General features: G+C 44.1%; 1 protein-coding gene across 1 annotated transcript in view; it reads right to left on the minus strand.

Moving 5' to 3' along the window:
- Nucleotides 1-911: 911 nt before the first annotated feature.
- Nucleotides 912-26618, minus strand: part of LOC117357249 (tubulin alpha-1B chain-like) — a gene marked incomplete at its 5' end in the record, with an annotated part of 31455 nt that continues 5748 nt past the window's right edge. Inside the window, 2 exons of the mRNA XM_033937620.1 lie at nucleotides 912-1859; nucleotides 22018-22166. Of these exons, the coding sequence (XP_033793511.1) occupies nucleotides 912-1859; nucleotides 22018-22166 (1097 nt within the window). The remainder of the gene's footprint in view (nucleotides 1860-22017; nucleotides 22167-26618) is intronic.

Genomic DNA, 26618 nt, shown 5'->3' on the forward strand with positions numbered 1-26618 from the left:
GTGATTTGGTGATTCTACCCCCGTTGAAAAGCGTCTTTTGCACAGCAAAGTACTTTTAGCGCATATTTATTTAAGTTTGCCAAATTATAATTATGAAAACAATCAAAATATTTATTGAACTGGATCCGATGACGAGTGGGAGCATAAAGCCCAGCACAATGAGAGTAGTTTGAGTGGTTCATAGACAACGGCGCGAAAGACAAAAGCGCGCGCCGACAATTGAGCACAGCGCGCGCCGCCGCACCGCTCTAAATTACAGTTTTTAGGGGCTCCGGGGGTTTTTGTTGGGGAACTCCCCCACTTTACTTAATAGACATCGCGTTTTCAGTAAAATGTGGGGGGTTACAACCCCCCACACCCCCCACAACGCCCCCCACAACGCGGCACGATGTCTATTAAGTAAAGTGGGGGGGGTTCCCCCCACGCCCCCCCCGTCAGAGCGCTAAAAACAGTAATTTAGAGCGGCGTGGGGCCACGCGCTGCTCTCAATTGTCTGGGCGCGCCTTTGTCCCGGCGCGCTTTTGACCTGACACTGTTTGAGTGCTTGGTGGCCCGCTGAGGACCAGTAAGACTAGTCATAATTTAGGAGAATGAAGTACGGCACGAATGTGAGATAATGTCTTGCATTTGACTGTCTTAAATTCATTGTATGGCACTGTTAACATTTAAAAATTAATAAAGATTTATAGATGTTTACAAAAAAAATAAAAATAAAAATTGTAACAAATGTATAAAGAAATTTTTTTAAAAAAAGGAAACAGAATGAAGAGCCATTTCAGTTTATTTTCAGAGTACAGTAGTAGTTATAGATGTAGCGTCACAGGACTAGAAGAAAACCACAAGGGAAATGACAGTAGAATGGAAGAAGAGAACAGCAGCAGCTTCTGTTTGGATTTTTCTTCCCCTTAATCTTAATAGCTATCTGCACCAACTTCTTCATAATCCTTCTCCAGTGCAGCCATGTCCTCCCGGGCTTCAGAGAACTCACCTTCCTCCATACTCTCACCCACATACCAGTGCACAAAGGCACGCTTGGCAAACATCAGATCGAACTTATGATCCAGACGAGCCCAGGCTTCAGCAATAGCGGTGGTGTTCCCTAGCATGCACACAGCACGTAGCACTTTAGCAAGGTCACCTCCGGGCACCACAGTTGGAGGCTGGTAGTTGATGCCAACCTTAAATCCAGTTGGGCACCAGTCCACAAACTGGATGCTACGTTTGGTCTTTAGGGTGGCAATAGCAGCATTGATATCTTTGGGTACCACATCTCCACGATACAGTAGACAGCAAGCCATGTATTTTCCGTGGCGTGGGTCACATTTCACCATCTGGTTGGCTGGTTCAAAGCAAGCATTTGTGATCTGAGCTACAGAAAGCTGCTCATGGAAGGCTTTCTCTGCAGAAATTACCGGGGCGTAAGTGACTAAAGGGAAGTGGATGCGTGGGTAAGGCACCAAGTTGGTTTGGAACTCTATTAAATCCACATTCAGGGAACCTTCAAATCTGAGAGAGGCTGTGATTGAGGACACAACTTGAGCTATCAACCTGTTCAGGTTAGTGTAGGTTGGACGCCCAATATCCAGGTTCCTGGCGCAGATGTCATAAATGGCCTCATTGTCTACCATGAAGGCACAGTCAGAATGCTCCAGGGTCGCATGGGTGGTTAGGATGGAGTTGTAGGGCTCAACTACAGCTGTGGAGATTCGAGGAGCTGGGTAGATAGGGAATTCCAGCTTAGATTTCTTGCCATAGTCCATGGATAGATGTTCCATCAGTAAAGCAGTAAAACCAGAACCAGTGCCACCGCCAAAGCTATGGAAGAGTAGGAAGCCCTGGAGACCTGTGCACTCGTCAGCCTGTTGAAACAAAAGAATCCATGTATACAACAGCAACCAACTCTACACTGCAGAATATAAAAATATGTGTTGACTACAATCTTACTTGTCCTCTCAGGTTTTCCGCAGCTGGCATTGTGCTTGTAGCAGGTTTCCGGATCTTGCTGCGTCTTGTGAGGTAGAAACCAACGCCATGCTCTGGCTTTTTTCAGGATATGCTTTCAGGTTTGCAGTTTGTCTTTGTAAATCAGGTCAGTGAACCCATTATTTACAAACTGAATCTCTTAGCATACCCTGGAGAAAGCCACAGCATGGTGGCTGAAACGTCAGTTTTTACCTCACAAGACTCAGCAAGACCTGGAAACCTGGTACAAGCACCATCTTTCTTACCCACAAAGGACACCTAAATCATTTCAATTAACTATAGTACGGTACATACTAACAAACCACATAACATCTATGGATGGAAGGATCATTTCTTTAGGAAAAGAAGGATAGCAGCTTCCCCACACGGGTGCCATCAACCAGTGAAGCCCAAGCTGGAGCAACAAAGCTTAGGAGCATTCTAGAATGTTCTACTGCTCACAGGTGGGAATTTCTGCATCAGTGTCATTGCATGAGACCACCTCAGTTCTACTTTTCTGTGAAGCCCAGAGGTCACATTTTACTCAATTTGCAGTCAGGTAAATTTTAGCTTTCTTTTTTTTTGATAGACTTTCAGTTCATTTTTCCCATTTCCTCCTTTGAGTAGTTTTGTTAATATTTTGTTCAGTCACAGCCTGCAGCAGTATTAGTATATTGTGAGGCACTGACTGCTCCCTTTTCTCAATACGGAGTCATTTTATTTCAGTTTAACCAGTGGCGTAGTAAGGGGGGGTAACGTCCACCCCAGGTGCTGTCTGGCTTGGGGCGCCAGCACCCCTCCTCCCCATTCTGCCCCCCCCCAATTCCTACTCCTCCCCTTGCCCTGCACACACCTCTTCCCTTCCCCCGTACCTTTTTAACTTCAGCATGAGCAGCCACCAACTTGCTGCCCGCATCTGCTTCGGCGCTCTCTCCAACGTCACTTCTGGGACCCGTGCCTAGGAAGTGATTCAGAGAGAGTGCCGAAGTTGATGCAGGCAGCAAGTTGGTGGCTGTTCGTGCCAAAGTTAAGAAAGGGGCACATGTGCGTGGCAGGTGGAGTCAGGAGAGGGGCGTTCACCCTTGCTATACCACTGAGCACAACTATTTTTTATTCAGTGACACAAAGAATTAAGATGACCAGCAGCTTCAACAGCAGTACAGTCAAACCTTGGTTTGCGAGCATAATTCATTCCGGAAGCGTGCTTGTAATCCAAAGCACTCGTATAGCAAAGCGAATTTCCCCATAGGAAATAATGGAAACTCGGACGATTCGTTCCACAACACAAAAAATATATGTACTTGTATTGCAAGACCTCGCTCATTTAGAACAGTCACTACACTCCTGCAGCGTCATAGAGAGAAGAACCATCGGCTCAGATGTGATGATGTGATGCGTGTATACTGTATGTACTCATTGTGCAAGACATTGCTTGTATATCAAGTTAAAATTTAATCAAATGTTTTGCTTGTCTTGCAAAACACTTCCAAACCAAGTCACTTGCAATCCAAGGTTTTACTGTATTTCAAATCCATAGTAGATAGTCATTAAAAAAGAAAATAAAAAAGAGTGTTCCCAATGTGGCAGTACCACGTGAGACATTCTGGGCCTGTGTGGTAGGAAGCTAAATATTCCCCAGCAGTTTCATTTATGTGAAGATGACAGCTAAGGATCATTGAGGTCATCAAGAATATACGGAAAGGCTCTTTGGCTCCAAAGTGCAATACAGGTCCATCAGCATCAACCTCCATGGAATTCAAAGTTGCACTGGATGCTAGTAATACATCAGTGCTGAAGAAGCCTTACTCAGTCTCAGTGCTAAATACTCACAGAGCCCACTAAGCCATTATCATCATGATCAGTGGTGTGGTAAAGGGGGTGCGGGGGGAGCGGTCTGCCCCGGGCGCAGTCTTCCTATGGGCACGGTGCCCCTCCTCCTCTCCGTCCCCTGCTCATCTCCTTGCCGCGCGCGCCCCTCGCCTTTCCCCGTACCTTTTTTACTTCCTTGGCTGCCCGCGTTGACACCAGTGTTCTCTCCGATGCCGCTTTCGGGACCTGCGCCTAGGAAGTGACGTCAAAGCGCAAGCTGACCCCGACGCGGGCATGCCGCTCATGCTGGAGAAGTGAAAAAGGTACAGGGAATGGGAAGGGGACACACACGCATAGCAGGGTGGGGGAGGGGTGCCACCATCGCGGGCGCCGCTCACCGTTACTACGCCGCCACTCACGATGCATGCAATGGATTCTGCTGCACTGACACAGGCAATGAAGGACACCAGTGCAGCATTTTGAGCAAAGATAAAAGCGACACCATCTCTGTGATTATTCACGGTCTTCTATTCGGCAATTTAGCAAGGAGTACATCGTAAAGCACAAAGCAATTCATACATTTTGGAACAAATAAATGATTAAACGGTACAGGTGAAGGTACAACAACAAAAGCGCGCCGGACAATTGCACATCGACAATTCCACTCCGTCAAATGCATGCACCGATAAGTGTGCGCACGAAGGGAGCAGGATTTTTGGGGCGGAATTGTAACTGTGTTGGGGGTGTTAGCGGCAATCGAGCGCATCGGCATGGGCCTGAAGGAGGGCGTGATTGGAGTGTGGGGGGGGGATGTTTTCCCCACCACACCCCCCCTTAGAGCGGAAGAGCAGAAAAGAGAAGTTTTCGTAAGGAGAGCAGAAGTTTTACTGTAGTGGGGGGGTTCCCCCACAGACACCCTCAATGGGAGCGCGAGTACCCCTCCCCCTCAGAGCACAAACGGGCAGGCCTGGAAGCAGATACGACAACGGTGCACATTTGACCTGCGCGCCTATGTCGGCGCGTGATTGTTGGGGCGCTATTGTCCGGCGCGCTTTTGACGGGTCACCTTTTTGAAAGGATGCCCAACTCAGAACATCCTAAATGGACGTCCGTCTCACATGTATTTTTGAATGGGAATGTGTCAAGATTTCCTCGTCAAAAATTACGTGAGATGGACATCCATGTGCTGATGACATCCAGCATGAACATCAATTTTTGAAACTGCAGCATCCACATTATAATTGGGGAGGAGGGTGAAGGGGACAAGGGACATCTATGTCTGTATAGCAGCATTCTGTGAAAATGGCCACACAGATGCCCTCGTAGAGCAGAGGGGCAACCTAGTAGTTAGTGCAGTGGACTATGAATCGTGGGACTAAGGTTCAAATCTCACTTTTAACTCTTTCATTTTGTAATTGTGAGCTCTCCAGGAAAAGTAGCATACTTATTGTAGCTGAATGTACACTACTTCTGTAGCCTTTAAGCGTGCTGATGGCTTCAAAAAGGCCGCACCTTCAAAAAGATATAAAAAAGGATGGAGTCGATCCAGAGGAAGGCTACTAAAATGCAGTGTGGTTTTCATCATAAGGCATATAGACTTAAAGATCTCAATCTGTATATTTTGGAGGAAAGGCAGGAGAAGGGAGATAGATATGTTAGAGATGTTTAAATACCTACGTAATATAAATGTGCATGAGTCGAGTCTCTTTCATTTGAAAGGAAACTCTGCAATGAGAGGGCATAGGATGAAGTTATGAGGTGATAGGGTCCAGAGTAATCTAAGGAAATACTTTTTTACAGAAAGGGTGGAAGATGCATGGAACAGTCTCCCAGAAGTGGTGGAGGCAGAGACTGTGTTTGAATTCAAAAGGGCCTGGGATAAGCACATGGGATCACTCGAAGAGAGAAAGAGATAATGGTTACTGTGGATGGGCAGACTGGATGGGCCATTTGGCCTGTGGAAAAATCCGACTGATGGGAATGGGCAGAAACTAAAGACTGGGGATTAGGGGGAAGCAGGGGGAAATGGGTAGGGCTCGGGTATGCCCAGTGGGGCCCGGGCACTGCACGTGCTCAGAGATAAAAAAAAAAATAATAATCTCTCAGAGCTATTGGAGAGCTTATCCGCAAATTGGGAGCTGTTGGGACAACACCCATATGTGGCTGACTATCTTGCTGTCCACGGAGAACCTACGTTACAGGTAAGTAACTACACTTTATCTGCCATCATGTTTCTATATTTTAGGTACAGTAGATATTTTTCTGTTTCAGGAAGACTCACAATTGCAAAAAATATATATATATACATTACACCCCCCACGAATTTGCTGTTGGAGATTCACGGACTCAGTCATGTGCAGTGTTTTCTGCCCGCCTCTTCCAGTCAAAAAATAACACAAATGACTGACCAATGGAGAAGCTCTCCATTTTCCCTGGCCACACGCCTCCCGTGCACCGTCCCACAACGCAGCGAGAGGGGAAAGTAGAACTACAAATTCCCTCCTCCCACCACCATCATGGCGATCGCATCACTCCCGACGTCAGCCTCTTATCGCGGAAACCTGGAGCGCACTTCCCATGCGGGGTTGTGCAGGAGGAAGAGGTTGAGTGCGCAGCAACCGGCAACATTGTAAGCTGAGACGCTGCCGACTAAGGCGACCAGGTAAGCAGCGCAGCTCGGGCCGAAGCAAGAGAGGAGGAGGAGGGGGGAATGCCGATTACAGTACTCTTCCGATATTCGCAGTTTTTCAATATTTGCGGTCACTCCACGAACGTAACCCCCGCAAATTTCATGGGAGTACTGTATATATAAACAAAAAGAGCAGAAATAGGGTTTCAACCCGGCTCCTTTGATTTACAGCTCACTGCATTAACCACTAGGCCACTCCTCAAACTTGCTTTGTCCTCTGTTAAGAATGCCCAAAATATCTGAAGCATCCCCTTTCAGTTTCAGTGGGGGGACGGGGAGCAGTGGCGTAGTAAGGGGGGGTGGTCTGCCCCGGGCATCATCATGGTTTGGGCGCCAGCACCCCTCTTCTCCGTCACCGCCTCTTCCCACTCCTCCCCCCCGCCGCACGCCCCCCTCCCTTTTCCCGTACATCTAGTCATTCACCACCACCTAAGCAACAACTTCAACATGCTCCTTGTGACCATGTCGGCTCTCGCATATGTCACTTCCAGGTGCCATGCACAGGAAGTGACATCAGAGGGAGAGCTGATGCCATTGAAGCTGTTGGTCACACAGTGAACAACTAAAGGTACAAGGAAAGGGGCACCCCAAGCGGTTGGGGAAGGAGCAGGGGGCACCATCATATCGGGCACCTCTCATCTTTGCTACGCCACTGGGAAGTGTGGGGTGGGGAGGAAGCAACCACTGGGGGATTAAGGAAATACCGTGCTTTATTTCTTCCAGTGGATAGGAACAGGTCTAAAGAAGGATGACCTTTTTAAACATTCATATTTCTTTCCCTTCAGTAATCACTGCTGGATATCCAGATTTCAGACCCTCCCTAATCCCACCCAAAATTGCCCAGAAACCCTCCCCCCCTTGCTAGCTGGACAGACTGTAATGTTGGGCGTTCTTATTCTGCTTTTGCACAACTGGGATTTGAACATTTCAGGCACATGGATATATATTCCAGCCATTTGAGACATCTGTATGCTTCAATAATGAGAATCATAGTGCGTATATGCAAGAGGAGCATTCACCAGGGTGGAGCATGGGAGGGGCATGAGCAGTGCTGCCACTTGGGTGAACGGCTAACAGAATATAGTCGACAAATTCAACAAATTCATTGACTAAAACAGTCCTCTCCCTCTCACTAGGATATCCCCCTCTGTAAACACCTTTTCTTTCTCTCAAGAAGCTCCTTTTCATGTATTCTTTACCCATGGAACTCCAATTAGTATGTAAGTTTTCTATTTAGGCTTATTGTTATTCGCTGTCTGTCCAGCCTTCTTTCAATGTGAACCGCCTAGAAGTCGCTTGACTATGGCGGTATAGAAAAATAAAGTTATTATTATTATTATTATCCTTGTCGCTCTGAACCGGCAGGAGTTTGTTTATAGCCCAGAGAAGGTAAAAACATATGTTTTATAAGAGGGCACAAGTATTTAGCTGGTTTCTTTAAAAAGATAGTAACTGTTTGGATTTTTATTTTCCAGCGTTGATAAAAAGACTCTTCCTTGATGCAGCGAGGATGTAATTTGATCCCGCGAAACGTAGACCACATTGGACTGCGAGTAGCAAGCAATGTTCCTGGTTCTTAAAGAGCATAAGAGCATGAGCTAAGTACTTTAAGGGCTTCTTTTATTAAGCTGCACTAGCGGTTTATCGCGCGTAATAGCACGCGCTAAACCACCGAACGTGCTAGCCGCTACCGCCTCCTCCTGAGCAGGCGGTAGTTTTTGGCCAGCACAGGGGGTTAACGTGTGATGAAAAGTCACGCGGCTTGATAAATGGAGCCCTAAGTTCTAAGAGTTCCAAAAGTTTGAATGGAACCAAAAAAAATTTACAGCACAAATGTACTTTTGATATAGCACTTTAAAGCACTAGTACACATTTTTGCACAAATGCACTTTCTGTTGGTTCTGAGTTTCTGAAATGAACTTTGAGGTTTAAATAGTTCTAAGTATTAATGAATTATAAAGTTTTTAAGAATTAAGTATTTAAAATAATCGAGTTTATGATAAAGTAAATAGTAACCTAGTTAGGTACGTTTTAGTATAAATTAATTGGAGATTGAAGAGTAATTGAAGAAATAAAGATTAAATCCAATGTTAAATTAAAGGTAGGGAGGATGGGTTCAAGCCAGTGATGTTAATATGAGTAAAAGAAAAGAATTGTCTTTCTCTTCGAAAGAACCCTGAATGGGTGAAAACTCAATAATCTGAGGCTTGTTCCCGTTTATATGATAAAAGAAAAAAAGAGAGAAATTAAAAAAAAGAAAAATAATCACCTTCAGTGTCATTTTGGCTTATATTGGTGGTTCTATATATTACATAGAGAATGACACGGTGACAAAATTCATCACCGTCCCCGTCCCCGCGGATAACCGCGGGAAATAATCCCATGTCATTTTCTAGTGTCTATTTCAACCTCGGTCCTTCTACACCAGCATTCTTCAGAGCAAAGCATGCGGGTTAGTGGTTGTGGCCATTCATACTCTGATTCTTATGTGAGCCAAGGATAATGAAGCCATTGTGACATCACTGATGTGATTGGCTCTTAGATACTGGTGGAATGAGGCATTATGACATCACAATATCTGCTTTGGATATCAGAGACTGTCATTCTTTAGTGTCCTTCCACACCAGCATTCTTCAAAGCAAAGCTTGCGGGTCAGTGGTTGTGGCCATTCATACTCTGATTCTTCCCTCTCTCTTTAAAGAATGACAGGAAGATGGTTTCCCGCGATTATCCACGGGGACGGGAACGGATATGAATTTTGTCACCATGTCATTCTCTAATATCACACACATCCTTGCCATATTAAAGCGCCTCCAGTTAGATGTCAAGTTACACCAGCATCCTAGAATGGAATCTGGGTGTCCAGATGCTGATAAAGAATAGGCGCAGTGATGTAACGAGGGCGAGCGGTGCCCGGGCTGGTGGCCTCCCTTCCCCCCACTCCTTCCCTCCCCCTCCTGCCACGCACCCCCCCTTCCCGTTCTTTTTTCATTGTTCAGGTGCGAGCAATCTCACGAACTTGCTGTCCCATGTTGCGCCAGATATTCCTCCGATGTCACTTCCTAGACGTGGGGCCCGGAAGTGACATCAGAGAGAGGTGACGCCAACGCAAGCAGAACGTTCGTAAGTGGTACGAAGGAAGGGAAGGGGCACACACGGCTGAGGGGGGAGCAGAGAGGAGGACAGGTGCCGGTGCCCCTAACAAGACCACGCCCAGGGTGGACTGCTCCCCTGCCCATTTACTACACCATTGAATAGGCAGTCACTGCATGGCATCGGGAGACCTAAACAGAGGTGTCCACTAATACAATATTTACATAAGAACATAAGAATTGCCACTGCTGGGTCAGACCAGAGGTCCATCATGACCAGCAGTCCGCTCACGCGGCGGCCCTCTGATCTAAGACCAGCACCCTAACTGAGACTAGCCCTACCAGCGCACGTTCTTGTTCAGCAGAAACTTGTCTAACTTTGTCTTGAATCCCTGGAGGGTGTTTTCCCCTATAACAGCCTCCGGAAGACCGTTCAAGCTTTCTACTACTCTCTGGGTGAAGAAGAACTTCCTTACGTTTGTACGGAATCTATCCCTTTTCAACTTTAGAGAGTGCCCTCTTGTTCTCCCTACCTTGGAGAGGGTAAACAACCTGTCCTTATCTACTAAGTCTATCCCCTTCAGTACCTTGAATGTTTTGATCATGTCCCCTCTCAATCTCCTCTGTTCGAGGGAGAAGAGGCCCAGTTTCTCTAATCTTTTGCTGTACGGCAGCTCTTCCAGCCACTTAACCATCTTAGTCGCTCTTCTCTGGACCCTTTCGAGTAGTACCGTGTCCTTCTTCATGTACGGCGACCAGTGCTGGACGCAGTACTCCAGGTGAGGGCGTACCATGTGGTATTCTGTGGAATATTCTTATATTCCACAGAATACCACAAGAGGGACTACGTCGATCACAATAAAGAAGCTAGTCACTGCTAGGACACATACGATGATGCAAGGGAAGAAGGTATGGCTCACTGGTAGAGCTGCTGCCTAGGTCTGCACTCAGAGATTTTGATATCAAATCCTGGTGCTGCTCCTTGTGACCCTGGGCAAGTCACCTTCAGTGCCCACCACTTTGAATGTCAGCTTGGAATGCCAAAGCCCCAAAAAGGCAGTATACCAGTTCCCGTTCCCAAGCGGTCAAGCCCTTTCCCACACTTTACGGCAAATATATTTTTTTTCCCAAACATACAAGTCTAACTTTCTACAAAAACATAAATAATTCCTTTCTAGACTGAATTCCACATGAAAGAGGCTTGATACAATAGTCTTATATGAGCATGTCGCCTATATTTTAATATGGGTTACTGTTGCAATTGCAGCCTTCTAAGTGCTTGTTCCAAATGTAAGTTAGTACATAATATGGAACAAAACAGTGGAACCAGGCCCTGGAGTCAAAATATCACAATTGATTTATGTTCACAACAAATCAATGTCACAATAAAAACAAAATCCGACAGGTGCCAACAAGATAAAAACATCAAAATTGTACACAGTACACAGTACAATTTTGATGTTTTTATATTGTTGGCACCTGTCGGATTTTGGTTTTATTGTGACATTGATTTGTTGTGAACTTAAGAATTGCCGCTGCTGGGTCAGACCAGTGGTCCATTATGCCCAGCAGTCCGCTCACGCGGCAGGCCCCAGGTCAAAGACCAGTGCTCTAAATGAGTCCAGCCTCACCTGCGTACGTTCCAGTTTAACAGGAACTTGTCCAACTTTGTCTTGAATTCCTGGAGGGTGTTTTCCTCTATAACAGACTCCGGAAGAGCATGAACATTAATCAATTGTGATATTTTAACTCCTGGACTCCAGGGCCTGGTTCCACTATTTTGTTCCATATCCATTGACTTTTGTAGGCACCTAGGTCCACTGCTGTGGAAGGTAGGACCGCCTTTGTGGCGTAGACCACCCCAAAGCATTTTTTTGTCCTTTGTACCTTTTCTTTTTATTGCACATTTTTTTCATATACAACCAAGGAATGATCAATAAAAAAAAAACCCCAAGATTAGGTTGACCCATGTGCCTAAGGCCACACCCACAGGAGGGGCTTTAGGCAACTAGCCCAATTCCGGTTGGCCTAGGCCCCTCCCTGGTGCATCTTACAATGCACTGGGAAGGGGCAGGCCCACCATTCGGAGGAAGGCAGGCCTGCCAGATGGACGGAGGGAGGACCCGTCTGGCCAGCCAACTTTTCAGGTTAGAGGGTCTGGGGAGGTGGGGGTTGGGGGGTCTGGGGGTGTGTGGAGGGGGTATCCGGGGGGTCCGAGGGGGTTGCCCGGTCAGGGGGTTCAGAGTTGGGGTGCTTGCCTCTTGGCAGGAGAGCTTGGGCTCCCTCCATGCTAGGCATTGCGGGTTTGGGGGGGGGTGGTTCTTGCCGGCAAAAGAGCTTGGGCTCCCTCCTGCCGTTGATCGCAAGGTTCGGGGCGTGGTTCTTGCCAGTAGGATGGCTTGAGCTCCCCCCTGCTATTGATTGCGAGGTTCGGGGGCGGGAGGTGGTTCTTGCCTGCAGGAGGGCTTAGGCTCCCTCCTGCCATTGATCGCAAGGTTCAAAGGTTCGGGGGAGGTTTTTCGGCAAGAGGGCTTTGGCTCCCACGATCTTGGGGGGGGGGACAGTTACAGGATTCTGTAACCGGCATTGTTTATGACAGACGCCAGTTAGAGAATCCTGCTTTTAGGTGAAGGACTGGCCCCTCCTTCGCCTAAAAGGTCTTGTTTTGGGCGTTTGGGATTTGGGCGATTTTGGAAATGTGTCTTAAGCATAGACATAGTGGTGGTTTGGGCGATTAAACTGGTGAACGTAGAAGTAGGCCAATCTCAAAAAAGCCCTCATTTTGGACTTTTTTTTTTTTTTTTTTAGAATGGACATTTCCTTGCTGCCTTCTTTCTGCATCTAGGGACTTAGGCCAAAAGGGGACTTAGATGTTTCTTTTGATTATGCCCCTCCACGATGCAGCCACCATCTTGTCTCCTGTTCTCTTTACTTTTCTAATTCCGCTATCTCTTTTTTGAGATGCAGTGACCAGAACTGCACATAGCATATGAGGTGCAATCGCCCCACAGAACAATACAAAGGCATCAAAACATTTTCATCTTTTGCATTCCATTCCTTTCCTGATAATTCCTAACATTCTATTTGATTTCTTAACTGCCGCTGCACACTAAGCAGAGGGTTAATTTATTAATTTTTCTATCCCATTTTCCCCAAATAGTTCAGAATGGATTACAGGTTAAACATACATAATATACAGTTAACAGGTTACGATTTACACTGGATTTGCCAAAATTACAGTACAAATTTATGATACAAGATTTTATCCTAACGACACATACTAGGGGTCTAATACTAATATACTTTTAGGGGCATAATCGAAAGAAACATCCAAGTACGATTTGGATATAGGGCTCTAGTCGCCCAAATTCGGCAGTGGAAAAAGGTCCATTCTCAAAAGATACGTTCAATATTTTTTTTCCTCAAAAATCATTTACCTGTACGTTCAGCATTTAATCATCCAGAAGTCTTAGGGGATGGGGGTAGTCTTCGGGGGGGACGGGTTCCTTGCCATGGCCGCTAAACTGATTGCAGTAGGGAGATTCCGTTGCCATGATCAACTCAGCAACAACCCAATTCTCTAACCAGCTCTTATGATAGACACTGGTTAGAGAATCGTGCTGCTAGGCGATTCTAAACAGGATGCCCATGTGCGAATCTCAAAAGTTGCTTAGGTGGCTTCTGAGACCGGGTGTCCTATACAGAATCTGGCCCTTAGACTTGGTTTTACATCGTCTAAGTCACAACGTATAGGTTCTGTCCAGATAGCCTCGTAAAACATTTGATTATCCCTGCAGTACGACTAAGTGTAGGTTGGTCCATCTCCTGCCCTCACCACACCTTCAAAAACGCCCCTTTCTGCTCCGGGTGTACAGTGGGATTCAGAGGCCTAAAAAGCCTCTGGATATGTCTAAAACTCCGTTTTGTTTATCGGTACTTGGATGACCTGTCTTTTAGGTCATCCAAGTGCCAACCTAGGTGAGTTTTTAGACGTATTTTTATTTGATTATGAGCCCCATAACATACAGTTTACAGGTTACAATTTGCCATAGTTACAGTGCAAGATTTTTCAGTACAATAATTTCCCAATATACATTTCTTTGTAATCCATCGATCATGGGCAGGGGAATTAGGTGAAGAAGTATGTTTTTATCGCTTTCCTAAAGTTGAGGCATCCTTCAAGGGATCTGATCTGTGGGGGCAGTTGATTCCAGTAGCTCGGGATGAAGTGGGAGTAGGAATGTCATTTGGCGGGTTTCAACATATCATCAACGATGACACCTAGATCCATTTCCTGGGCGGTGACTCCTAATATGGAGCCCTGCATCACGCAGCTATAGTTCAGGCTCCTCTTTCCCACATGCATTTTTTTAATGTTTTATGGTTATTGGTATGACATCGCTTTTCACGATTCAGCAAATTACATTACATTACATTAGTGATTTCTATTCCGCTTGTGCCTTGCGGTTCTAAGCGGATTACAAATTAGAAGATATCTGGACATTACCGAGAGAATTATATAACAAAGATTCATATACATTACATGATACAGTTGATAGTTACAAATTAGAGGATATCTGTATTTATCCTATGGAATTACATAGTAAAGATTCAAGTACTTACAGGAAACAGTGGAGAATAACAATATATTCGGGTAGCTGAGGAGGATTACCTAACATTGAAGGGATAAGTTTATTGGATACATGTGGTAGATGCTTATTTAGTGGTCTGGATATTTTTTGGTTGGTATGATTCGAGGAATTGACTAGTGTGTTATTCACAGGGGAGAATGAGGCGGTTTACAAATAAAAACAGTAAGTGAAAAAGAAACGAACATGGCAGGGTGACCCGTAGGTGAGGAAAATAAAAGTAAAAAGAATTGTTAAAAAAAAGAGAGAGAGAGAGAGAGGAAAAAAAAAAGCTGGTGTTTGCTCACATTAACCCCACCCCACTCCCTTTTACAAAACCGCGCAAGAGATTTTTAGCGCCGGCTGAAGCACTGAATGCTTTGCGCTGCTCTGACACATTTAGAAACTCTAGGACCGTAGGAGCAGTGCAGAGCATTCAGTGTACTGGTTGGCGCTAGAAACCTCTTGTGCGGTTTTGCAAAAGGGTATGTGTGTGTAAATATCATCTGCTATTTTATTAAATATACAATATCTAGCATGTGGTATGTGACACGTGAATGAATGGTATCACCCACACTAGTTACTTTTCTGTTACATGTATTGAACTGCGCTTAGCACCACGAGTAAACTTTAAATGTATGTTACATGCCTCTTGTGTGATGCTGTACTAGGATTTCCCATACCAGGTGCTGCTACTCTAGAGACAAGTAAGTACTGTTTCATTCAGATTTTGGGGGGTTGGGATGGGGGTCAGTGACCACTGGGGGGGTGTGGGGGGTCATTACTTAATCTCTCCAGTGGTCATCTGGTCAGATTGGTTTCCTTTATTGCACTTCGATGCTTTTAAAACAGGTCTAGCTCCAGACGTTTGAGTTCCATCCAGAACATCTTGGGAAACGTTTGATTATCGCCTCAAGACATCCAAGTCTAAGCACACCCAAAGCTCGCCCAGAACATGCCTCTAACATACACCCCTTAAGGTTTGGACACACAGCTGCTAGGATGCCTCGCAAGACACCCTGAAAGAACATTATAAAAAATCAGCACTTGGACGTCCTGGTGATTTGGAATGCAAGTACCGGTTTATAATGTTTTTTGGACATCTTTCTTTTTTGAAAATGAGCCCCAAATTCTCCAATTCCATCCAGCTTTCTGTTTTCAACTTCAAGAAACCTGTTTCTACCATTACTAAATGCACACTCTCTGACTGGACAGCAGTCTGCATCTCTTTCTGTTATGCTGGACTGTAGAAGAAATCTCCAGGTTCATGGTATCAAAAATGTAGTAGCATTGCTGGCCCATCAGTCACTAGCCTTTCAGCAAGACTGCAATGTGGACCTCTGTCCATACATTCACATCACATCCTTGTTTGAATGGGGACTGCAGGGACCATTTTAAAAATTATTTTCAGACTGCCTACTGGCATTATGTTTTCTGTTTTCTCCTTTTATTTAAAAGAAACCTTTATAGCTAGGCATTTTTGTGTGTGGACCGGTATCTGGCTTGTCATCGGAGAAAACAAAGTGGTTTACTTGTAACAGGTATTCTCCAAGGACAGCAAGGACAGTCCTCACAACTCTCCCCCCCCTTCCCCCCAGTAGTTGGTTTCTCCTTGTATAAGTTTTGGTTTGAGCTGAGATGAACACACACAATGACACTGATGTGGGAACTTCACGCATGCTCAGTCATGCACTCTTAAAAGATCTTAAGTTTGTTTACACTGCTCTAACCAGAGGTCCATCAGATGATGTCACTCATGCGTGATGACTAGTCTCCTGTTGTGCTTGGGGGACCATCTGTTACGGTAAGCAGCTTTACTTTCTGTGTCACCTTTCTTGTCCACCATTTGCCTGCCCATCGTGTTGGTAAAGCTGCATCAGTCGTTCTGCTCCCAGGGGTAGGAAAATTTTAATTGTTACAGCTGCTTACTGGATCTGGCAATCCCATAGGCTGAAACACCAAAAAGCTAATAATACCTCAAATAGAGATCCCAGTGCAACAATACAGCCATGATGTGAGAAAAAGCACGATGACACTTGTATTAGTGGCTGACGCTTGCTGCAGTTCAGTCAAATTTGAACCCCACTATTTTGCAAACTAAGCAGACCTTGGAGTGGAGGAGTGGTCTAATGCTTAGTGCAATTGGCAGAAAACCTGGGGGATCTGGGTTTAATTTCCACTGCAGCTCCTTGTGACTCAGAGCAAGTCACTTAGGCCCAAATTCTGTAACCAGTGCCTAATGTTAGGCACCTATTTTGGAGGTGCCCATCCAGATAGGCGCCTATCGAAATTGAACAACAAGCTCAATTAAGCTTTTTAATCAGCACTAATTGAAACTTAGGCGCCTATCAAGAAAGAGCGATTCTGTAACAAGGCGCCTCTAAAAATTTAGGCGGCCTTCAAAAAAATAGGCGCTATGCATGTTAGGCGTGGGCGTGGCTTCGTGTTAGGCGCCTTATTACAGAACCGCTGCTCTTAAGTGTGCTTAAGCGCTCGGATGGCTGCCTAACTTTTAGTTCTTCCTCGAGCTGGCCTATTTATTGGGCGCCTCCAAAATAGGTGCCGCTCAGCGTGATTCACTAAACAGCACCCAATTTTACTTGAATCGCGCTGAATGGTGCCTAATTCGGCGCCTAACTTTTGAGCGCTTCTTATAGAATTTGCCCTTTAACCCTCCTTTGACTCGGGTACAAAACAAATTGTGATTCCACTGGGGAGAGAGAAAGTGCCTGAATGCAATATGTAAACTGCTTTGATTGTGCCATAGAAAGACAATATAGAAAATGAATGTTTGTTGGTTGATATTTCTGTTTCTATGCTAGTCAGCCTATGAACTATTTAAATAACAAAAAATATATTATTTACGTGGGGGGTTTTTTATGACCACTGATGTGAAGAAAGATGATTAGCTTCAGTGATTTACCAATGAGCAGTCTGGTCACTGAAGTCTTTTCTTTGTTTTAATATCTATCTTCTTAGGCCTAGATTCACTAAACTCACCGATCATGTCCCGACCAGTTTGCGATCGTTCCCCGACCCGATTCACTAACCTTCTGCCCGATCAATCTCCCACCCAATCTGATCCGCCCATGCAAATGAGGGGAAATGACATGCATAAGTAGGAAGCCATCGATTCAGTAAGCAGAAGATCCGAAATAAAGCAACTGCTGAGGACCAGTCGCTTACTGTCCTTGCCGACTCTCCTGCTTTCTGCAGCCCTGAAATTCCAGTATCGAGGTTACAACCCCAACCATCAATATAAAAAGTATCTCACGGGCTGCATCGAGGCGGAAGAAGATATCTTCTTTTTCAAGGGTCCCGCGGCAACAAGGGGGCATCCGTGGAAAATCAGGGGCGGGAAACTGCACGGGGACACCAGGAAATTCTTTTTCACTGAAAGGGTGGTTGATCGCTGGAATAGTCTTCCACTTCAGGTTATTGAGGCCAGCAGCGTGCCTGATTTTAAGGCCAAATGGGATAGACATGTGGGATCTATTCACAGAGAAAGGTAGGAGAGGGTCATTGGGTTGGGCAGACTAGATGGGCCGTGGCCCTTATCTGCCATCTATTTCTATGTTTCTAAACTGTAAAATATCTATACATATGCATATGAACTCCCTTATAGTCTGCAAAAAGCGCAGTGCTAGCCCGTGGATTTAACCCACGGGTTTAAAGCGTGTTCTGTTCCATGATCTGGCTGCACAAAAATCATTCAAACCTCTACAATGGACTAAGCCCCCTTGGTTTGCAAAACAAACTAAAATTAGGACTTATACGAATGATCGTTATATAGATCCTTCTTAAAGTGCACTGCTGAGCTCTCAGAGACCTGTGCTGTTCAACTACATTACTTATCTTATTAGAAGTGAATTGTGGCCAAAATTTGTAGCTGAATGGCTAAACGCCCTACGGGACCCGTTTCGCCCCAATACAGGCTTCTTCAGGGGTCATGAAACTTTTAGTGTGTAACTCTGCTTCCGCTAACACTCAAAAAAATGGCGCTGGCCACAATTCACTTCTAATAAGATAAGTGCAGAAGTTTTATTCTATTTGATATTTATTGCATTCAGCACTTTAAGAGAATTTTTTGCACTATTGCCTTTTTTTGCACTTATATTATCTATAGCTCGATGAAAGAAACCATTTACCTGTAAGCACTGTTTCAAATACTAATGTAGTTGAACAGCACAGGTCTCTGAGAGCTCAGCAGTGCACTTTAAGAAGGATCTATATAACGATCATTCGTATAAGTCCTAATTTTAGTTTGTTTTGCACAAAAATCATTCCTTTTAAAATGTCCACCTGTAGAGCCAGCAAGTAAACTGCAGCCACCCCTCCCCCTTTATTTTGAGCTCGCTTGTGCGAAGAGCAAGCGTATGCGCAAATAGCATCTTCAACCAACAAGGATAAGCTGCGCAAGCGTCTCGATCGCTCTACAGTGATCTGTGGGTGTGCGTCCGATCAGATCATTTGCATTCTGGATCTGTAGTGAATTGGTCGCTCGGCAAAACTCGAGCACGAATTGCCCAACAATGATCCAGATCGTTGAGTTTAGTGAATCTAGGCCTTAGTCCTTCAAGCTACTAGAGGTCTTTATATGATTCTTTTTCTGTTTTTGATTGGGTTCTTTTATGTTATGTAAACAATTTGAGATGATATTTTATCAGGAAAATGGTATATAAAAGCCAATGAATAAAATATATTTGAGGTGTTACCAGGTTTTTTGATGTTGCACATTAATAAGGATCTTTCTAAGACCATTACTAACCCAGTATGCTCCTATATTCAGGTCCATACCAATTTAGGAAAGAGAGGCGAACATACTATGGCCCAGATTCACTAAAGATAGCGACTCAATTGATGTTGGCCAATTCTATGGCTGATTTTCAAACAGCAATTGATTCACTATCAAGTTTCATTTTTAAAAAATTTTATTGAAGTTTAACATATAACAAGTGATTAAATAAAATACAATGAGATTTTACAGAACAAATGATTTATAAATATGAAACATAGATGCAGAGAAGACTAAAAACATCTATTTAGACAATTTTAAATATACATATGTAGCCATACAATTAGATAAAGACCAAAGATTAGATAAGATTCGATTAGCACTCATTTTAGTAAATTAAGCATCACAAGCAATAAGTAAAACATTAGGATAAGAAATTATACGCAAAGTTACCAGCTGAAATGTAACAATTACCTCAAAAATGAGAAGAGACATTTGTTATTGGAAATCATATTTTGTTAGTTTTAAAGCTCTTATTAATAAGGGAATTGGCTTTGAATTCATATTTATGAATCATCATGACCGTAGCCCACCAAAAAGAGGTGTTTAATAATTGAGCTGACTTCCAGTGTGAGACAATCATTTGCAGAGTAAGAGCCATAAGAATACAGTCAAATCTCGGTTTACGAGTAACGTGGTTGGCGAGTGTTTTGCAAGACGAGCAAAAACACTCTTGCAAATCATGCCTCGCAAACCGAGCTTCAACTCGATTTTTGAGCCCCTACCCCCGACAACCGGCATCGCCTCCACCCCGCCTGCAAGTTCCCACCACGAGAACTGGCATCGCCCGCCTGCCAAAACCCTTACCGCAATCTGGCATTGGCGCGCAGCACCAACCCACAGGATATGACGGTGCCGGAAGAGCCTGCCTTTTGTTGCTGATCTCTGCTGGGCTGGGCCTTGAGCATCTGCGCATGCTCAAGGCCTTCTGGCTCTCGCTTCTAATCGGAGAGAGCGGGAGCCAGAAGGCCTTGAGCATGCGCAGATGCTCAAGACCCAGCCCAGCAGAGATCAGTGGCAAAAGGCAGGCCTTCTGGCACCGGCATGTCCTATGGGTTGGTGCTGTGTTCCGGTGCCAGATCACGGTAAGGGTTTGGGTTTGGGTGGACGATGCCAGTTCTTGGGGGGGGGGGGAGATTCCAGTTCTCAGGGGTGGGGTAGAAGTGCGCCAATGGCCTAGGGGGTAGGGATGAGGTCTTTTTGGGATGTGGTGGGGTTGGGTGGAAGCGAGCAGCGCTGGTGGCCTCGTGGGAGGGGGAATGTGGAACCAATCAAGCGAGTTTCCCTTACTTCCTTTGGGAAAACTCGCTTTGATATACGAGCACTTTGGTTTAAGAGCATGCTTCTGGAACGAATTATGCTCGCAAACCAAGGTTCCACTGTATCATGTAACTTAGAATGCCATTTGTCCAGTACATCAGGCAAAGCAAAAGAACAAAAAAGAACAATATCAAAAGATAACTGAGAAGAAATTGGAAGTACAGTGCATATGGTTTTCCATACTGATCTCCAAAATGGTTGAATATTTGGGCAGTCATAAATCATATGCTTAAGGTCACCCAAATTTCCATTACAATGCCAGCATTTATTTGAATTTGTTAAATGGGCCCTATGTAACTTGCTAGGAATCCAGTATGCTTTACTGAAAAATATATATAGTGACTGCATTAAACTGGTGGATAGTGTAGGACGTTGTGTATACGGAGCTGCAAATCATTTGCATACAAACTCACAGACTCAATCGCCCAGTGATGATGAATTTACTAATCAGAATAGTGAACAAACTTTCCTCCAAGCCCCAGGCCACAAAAGACAGATTAGTCAGGCCTCTGAGTAATGGAAGCAGGTGTAAATGCCTGTGGGTAAGAGTGTCCATGTACACCTATGTCACCTTTATAAAATTCAGATTGACCATATGTGAAAGGAACGCTCGGAACACTCCCAAAATAGTCCCTCCTTTCTCTGTGCATTGGACTCTGCATTATGCCATATACAGATATAAAATCACCAGTAACGTGGATTCACATCTATCCAGTACCAATAAAATAACCTCCCATATGTATATCTGCAAAAAAAATATTGGCTATGACAGGGAAGGTGCTTTTTCTACCTAGAGGTCCCCCCCACCATCCACTCACTGCATTTTCTGTTCTTAAATAACAATTATGTTTAGCTCCATTAGGTATGTTGGTCACTCTCTTCAATTAAATATCTATTCACCTATTTTAAGAGACTTCTGTTTTTTTGTCTGATTTTTCCTAAAGATTCTTGTTCCATGTCTGTTGTAAGTATAAAGGTGTTGTGTGCACCTTTATAACCTCCCTTTTTATCAAGCCGCGTTGGGGTTTTCTTTTTTTAAATTGCCAGAGCTTTTACCGCAGCAGCCGGCGATAAAAAATCCTAATGTGGCTTGATAAAAGGGGCCTTAAATGTGGAGAAGTGCTGCAGTCGAGGAAGGCCACCTTCATACTTGAAGCAGCATCATTGCAAGACCCTTTCTGCTCAGGAAATTCTAGGTCGGTCCTGTGCTGAGGCAAGATTCACTTTATTCAGGGAATTGAGGAACATACCTGCACCCTAGTGTGTGCCCCTTATCTAAGGTTACCAGACATCTGGATTTCCCCGGGGGTCCGGACAGCTTTTCAAAACCTGGCACTTTGTCCGTATTTTGAAAAGCTTCCTGTAAAAATCGTATCGGGAGAGGGCAGCCACACATGCGTGGACGCAACGCAGTGACATCACATGCACGTCTGCGGATGCCGTCAGAGGATGGGGCTAGGGGGCAGAACAGGGAATGACACAGGCGGAATGGGGCAGGCCTGTGGGCATGACTATGGGTTCAGATTTTCCTTCAGTAAAATCTGGTAATTCTACAGGGACCACTGTTTCAGGCAATAGGCCTGATGGGCCGCCGCGGGTGCAGACCGCTGGGCAAGATGGACCTATGGTCTGCCTCAGCGGAGGCAACTCTTATGTTCTTATGTACCTCTACCACTTATAAAAGTTCAAATCTTAAAGATCTCAAAGCACAGATTCACTTACCAGCTTGCGAATCCTGTCTAGAACTAGGTCAACGATTTCCCTGCCAACGGTGTAATGTCCACGGGCGTAGTTATTTGCAGCATCCTCCTTGCCAGTGATAAGCTGCTCAGGATGGAACAGCTGACGATAGGTTCCAGTGCGCACCTCATCTACAGGAGAACATTTAGCTAATTTATTTTTACAAACCTTTTGAAAAGAAAAACTTGCAACTTTTACGTGACTAGTCTACTCTAATGGTGGACTCATTGATTAAAGATAAAGTAGGGGGAAAAAAAAGCAAAAGAAACAGAAATATTTGTCCAAAGACCCAGCCATGCAAACTCACTAGGGCAGGTGTGGGCAACTCCGGTCCTCGAGGGCCGGAATCCAGTCGGGTTTTCAGGATTCCCCCAATGAATATGCATTGAAAGCAGTGCATGCAAATAGATCTCATGCATATTCATTGGGGAAATCCTGAAAATCCGAGTGGATTCCGGCCCTCGAGGACCGGAGTTGCCCACCCCTGCCCTAATGCTTGGTAATACACGTGCACCACCACTTACTTCACCACGTCCACTCTGTTCCTTATACTCTGCACATGAGTCTCGTCTATGTATTCCGTCTATCGTTAGCAATTTGAATTTACAAACCACCCTGGTTTTTTTGTGTGTTGTCCCATCCTTATGGAATTCTCTACTCTCGAACCTTCGTGAGGATCCCTCTTATTTAAAATTTAGAACTGCTTTAACAAAAACTCACCTATCCCAACAAGCCTTTGGCTTATCATCCCTCATACCTTGAATTTCTGCCCCCAGTTTATTGCAGGAGTGGTATTGGTGCAGTGACTTTTTTTTTATTTTTCTTTTCTTTATGATTGATGGCCTTCCTTTTCTCTCTTGATTTTAGATTGTAAACTGCTTTGAGTGTGACCTCATTCAAACTAGGCGTGGCCTAGTGGTTACAGCAGCTGCTTCAGCACCCTGAGGTTGTAAGTTTGATTTCCACCGCAGCTCCTTGTAACTCTGGCAAGTGACTTCATTGACTTACCTGTCTAAAATATGTAACCACTTTGATTGTAACCACACAGAAAAAAAAGCAATATATAAGTCTCATCCCCTTTATCTTTATTAGCTTACAAGTAGAGAATGACACGGTGACAAAATTCATCACCGTTCCCGTCCCCACGGATAACCGCGGGAAATAATCCCATGTCATTTTCTAGTGTCTATTTCAACCTCGGTCCTTCTACACCAGCATTCTTCAAAGCAAAGCTTGCGGGTCAGTGGCTGTGCCAATTCATACTCTGATTCTTATGTGAGCCAAGGATAATGAAGCCATTGTGACATCACTGATGTGATTGGTTCTTAGGCATTGGTAGAATGAGGCATTATGACATCACAATATCTGCTCTGGATACCAGAGACTGTCATTCTCTAGTGTCTATTTCAACCTCAGTCCTTCTACACCAGCATTCTTCAAAGCAAAGCTTGCGGGTCAGTGGTTGTGCCCAATTATACTCTGATTCTTCCCTCTCTCCTTAAAGAATGACATGAAGATGGTTTCCCGCAGTTATCCGCGGGGATGGGAACGGTGATGAATTTTGTCACCGTGTCATTCTCTACTTACAAGTGCATTCACTCTGCAGCTCCTCAGTATCTCTCCTCTCATAGTTTCATAGTTTATTTAAAATTTGATTACACACCTATCAAAATTCTAGGCGAGAATACAATATTAATAAAAATAAGGGATACAATAGTTTAAAACAAAGACATCGACAGACTAAGGACAAACCATACTGATTATACTTGGGAAGGGGAGAGGGGAGGAACTACAAGAAAGTCAAGAAAGAAAACATAAAAGGAACAAACACAGGGAATGGGAAGACACATATTATGCAGTGCATTCAGAAAGGGTACCTGGTGCTCTTTGGCATCTTTGAACAAAAATCATTTTAAAGCACCTTTGAATTTCTCTAAGTTAGTTTCTGATCGAATATATAAAGGTAAAGAATTCCAAATTGTGGGAGCAGTTACAGAAAATACTGTTGTATGTCGAGTGCCGATTATTTTCAATGAGGGTACAAAAAAGATGTTGGTTTGAGGATCTTAGTGTTCTAGACGGTTCATGTGGGATAATCAATTTATAAATGCTGGTTCATTGATTTTATGTGTTTTAAATGTTATCAACGTGAGTTTATGTTATTCTATGGGGGATAGGGAGCCAATGTGCCTTTATCAACAACGGAGTGACGTGGTCGTATTTCTTAGATCCTGTGATAATCCTAATAGCGGTATTTTGGATGAGTTGTAGACGCCAAATCTCTTTCTGTAATATACCCTTATATAGAGAATTGCAGTAGTCAGTTTTCGCCATTACAAGTGAATGAATCAGTATAATTAATGATGGAGGTTCCAGAATAATTGATAGTGATCTAATCATTCTCAATTTGTGAAAGCAGTTTCTAACAGTACCTATTTGCATGTTGAAAGTGAGTTTAGAATCAATAATTATACCTAAAATTTTAAATGATTTAATCTGGTTAATAACAGTTTGTCAATGCAGATGGGAGAATTTAATTGTAGACCATCTTTCCAGAGAAAGAGGAGACAGTTTGTTTTAGAAATACTAAAGGAAAGCATATTTCCCCTTAGCCAATCGTTTATTATATTTAACTTCTTATATATTTTGTCTATTTCAGAATTATTTACAGTATTGATGGGATGAATGATCTGAATATCGTCAGCATAAGAAAATGCTGTGAGGCCAATAGATTTGCATAACGTCAGTAAAGGAGCAAGATAAATATTAAACAATAGCAGTGATAGGATCCTTGAAGGATTCCAAAAGAATTCGAGAAGGCATTTGAACTGGAATTATTAAAGAACACGGTATAAGATCGATCCACGAAGTAAGATTTAAACTATTGGGTATATCTCTCTTATCTGTACCCTTCTCCTCTCCTGCCAACTCCAGACTCTGGCCCTTGTATCTTGCTGCACCCTATGCCTGGAACAGACTGCCTGAGTCAGTACGTCAAGCTCCATCTTTGGCTGTATTCATATCTAGGCTAAAAGCCCATTTTCTCAAGGCAACTTTTATCTTCTAACTCCCACTCACTTATAAAGTGAGTGGAAGTTTATAAGTTCATCCCCTCTGTGAGAAATTCCCTGTTTGTCCATTTTGATTAGATTTTAAGCTCTATCGAGCAGGGATTGTCTCTTAAATGTTTTAATGGACAGCGCTGTGTACGTCTAGCAGTGCTATAGACATGATAAGTAGTAGTAGTATCTAGCCATATATTAAATCCCTTGTACACAAAAAATACACATGTCGGGTCCTGACAAGCACTCAAAGCACCATTTCAGAATGGCTTCACCTCTACTTGTGCATAAATAAACAGTTGCACTAGGTACTGCTTTTCGTGATGGATTTGTCTTGGAACGCTAAAAAATATGGACTGGTTAAAACTATGCAAAAATTTAAATTGTCTTTTCCCTCTTTGAAAGGCATAGCCTCTACTAGCAAATTGGGGAAGTCTCTGTTCTTCAAACTAACTGAGCTATGGAATAACATCCCTTTTTGTCTGAGAGAACTAGATTCTCTTCAAATCTTGCATAAACATCTAAAAACTTGGTTATTCACTAAATTGTAAATTTTCCTTCTTATTATTTTACTTCTTAATATTATACACTGTAAATGGAGTCAAGCTTTATTTTTCATAAAGATGACATGGTCTATAAATTTAAGTTTTAGTTTACTTTAGTTCAATCACTAGGGAAAATAATAAGGAAACCTGGTTCATCAGTGTGTCTTATGCTGGTGATATCTAGTTGGTATGTCCTTTAGAAGGCAGTAAGGTATCGAGCAGTTTGTATTTATATCTGACTTAGATAAAGTCATGGTTGTAACAAAACAAATTAAATCTGATTGCGCCACAGCCTCAAGGAAGGCAAACAGAATGTTGGGCATCATTAAGAAGGGTATCACGACCAGGATGAAGGAAGTCATCCTGCCACTGTATCGTGCAATGGTGTGCCCGCACCTGGAGTACTGTGTCCAGTACTGGTCGCCGTACCTCAAGAAGGACATGGCGGTACTTGAGAGAGTCCAGAGAAGAGCATCTAAGCTAATAAAGGGTATGGAAGACCTCTCATATACTGACAGACTGAAGAGCCTGGGGCTTTTCTTCCTGGAAAAGCGGAGACTTAGAGGAGACATGATAGAAACCTTCAAGATCATGAAGGGCATAGAAAGAGTAGACAGGGACAGATTTTTCAAATTACGGGGAACCACAAGTACGAGGGGGCACTCAGAGAAATTGAAAGGGGAAAGGTTTAGAACAAACGCCAGGAAGTTCTTTTTCACTCAGAGGGTGGTGGATACATGGAACGCGCTACCGGAGGATGTGATAAGCAAGAGCACGCTACAGGGCTTCAAAGAGGGTCTGGACAGGTACCTGGAGGACAAAGGGATTGAGGGGTACAGATAGGAGTAAAGGTAGGTAATAGGGATAGGATTCGAGGATTAGTGGCAGTTACAAAATTAGTCAGGGACACTGTTCAGGCAATTAGGCCTGATGGGCCGCCGCGGGAGCGGACCGCTGGGCAGGATGGACCTCTGGG

This window comes from Geotrypetes seraphini, chromosome 3, assembly GCF_902459505.1.
Source record: "Geotrypetes seraphini chromosome 3, aGeoSer1.1, whole genome shotgun sequence".
NCBI classification, from domain to species: Eukaryota; Metazoa; Chordata; class Amphibia; order Gymnophiona; family Dermophiidae; genus Geotrypetes; species Geotrypetes seraphini.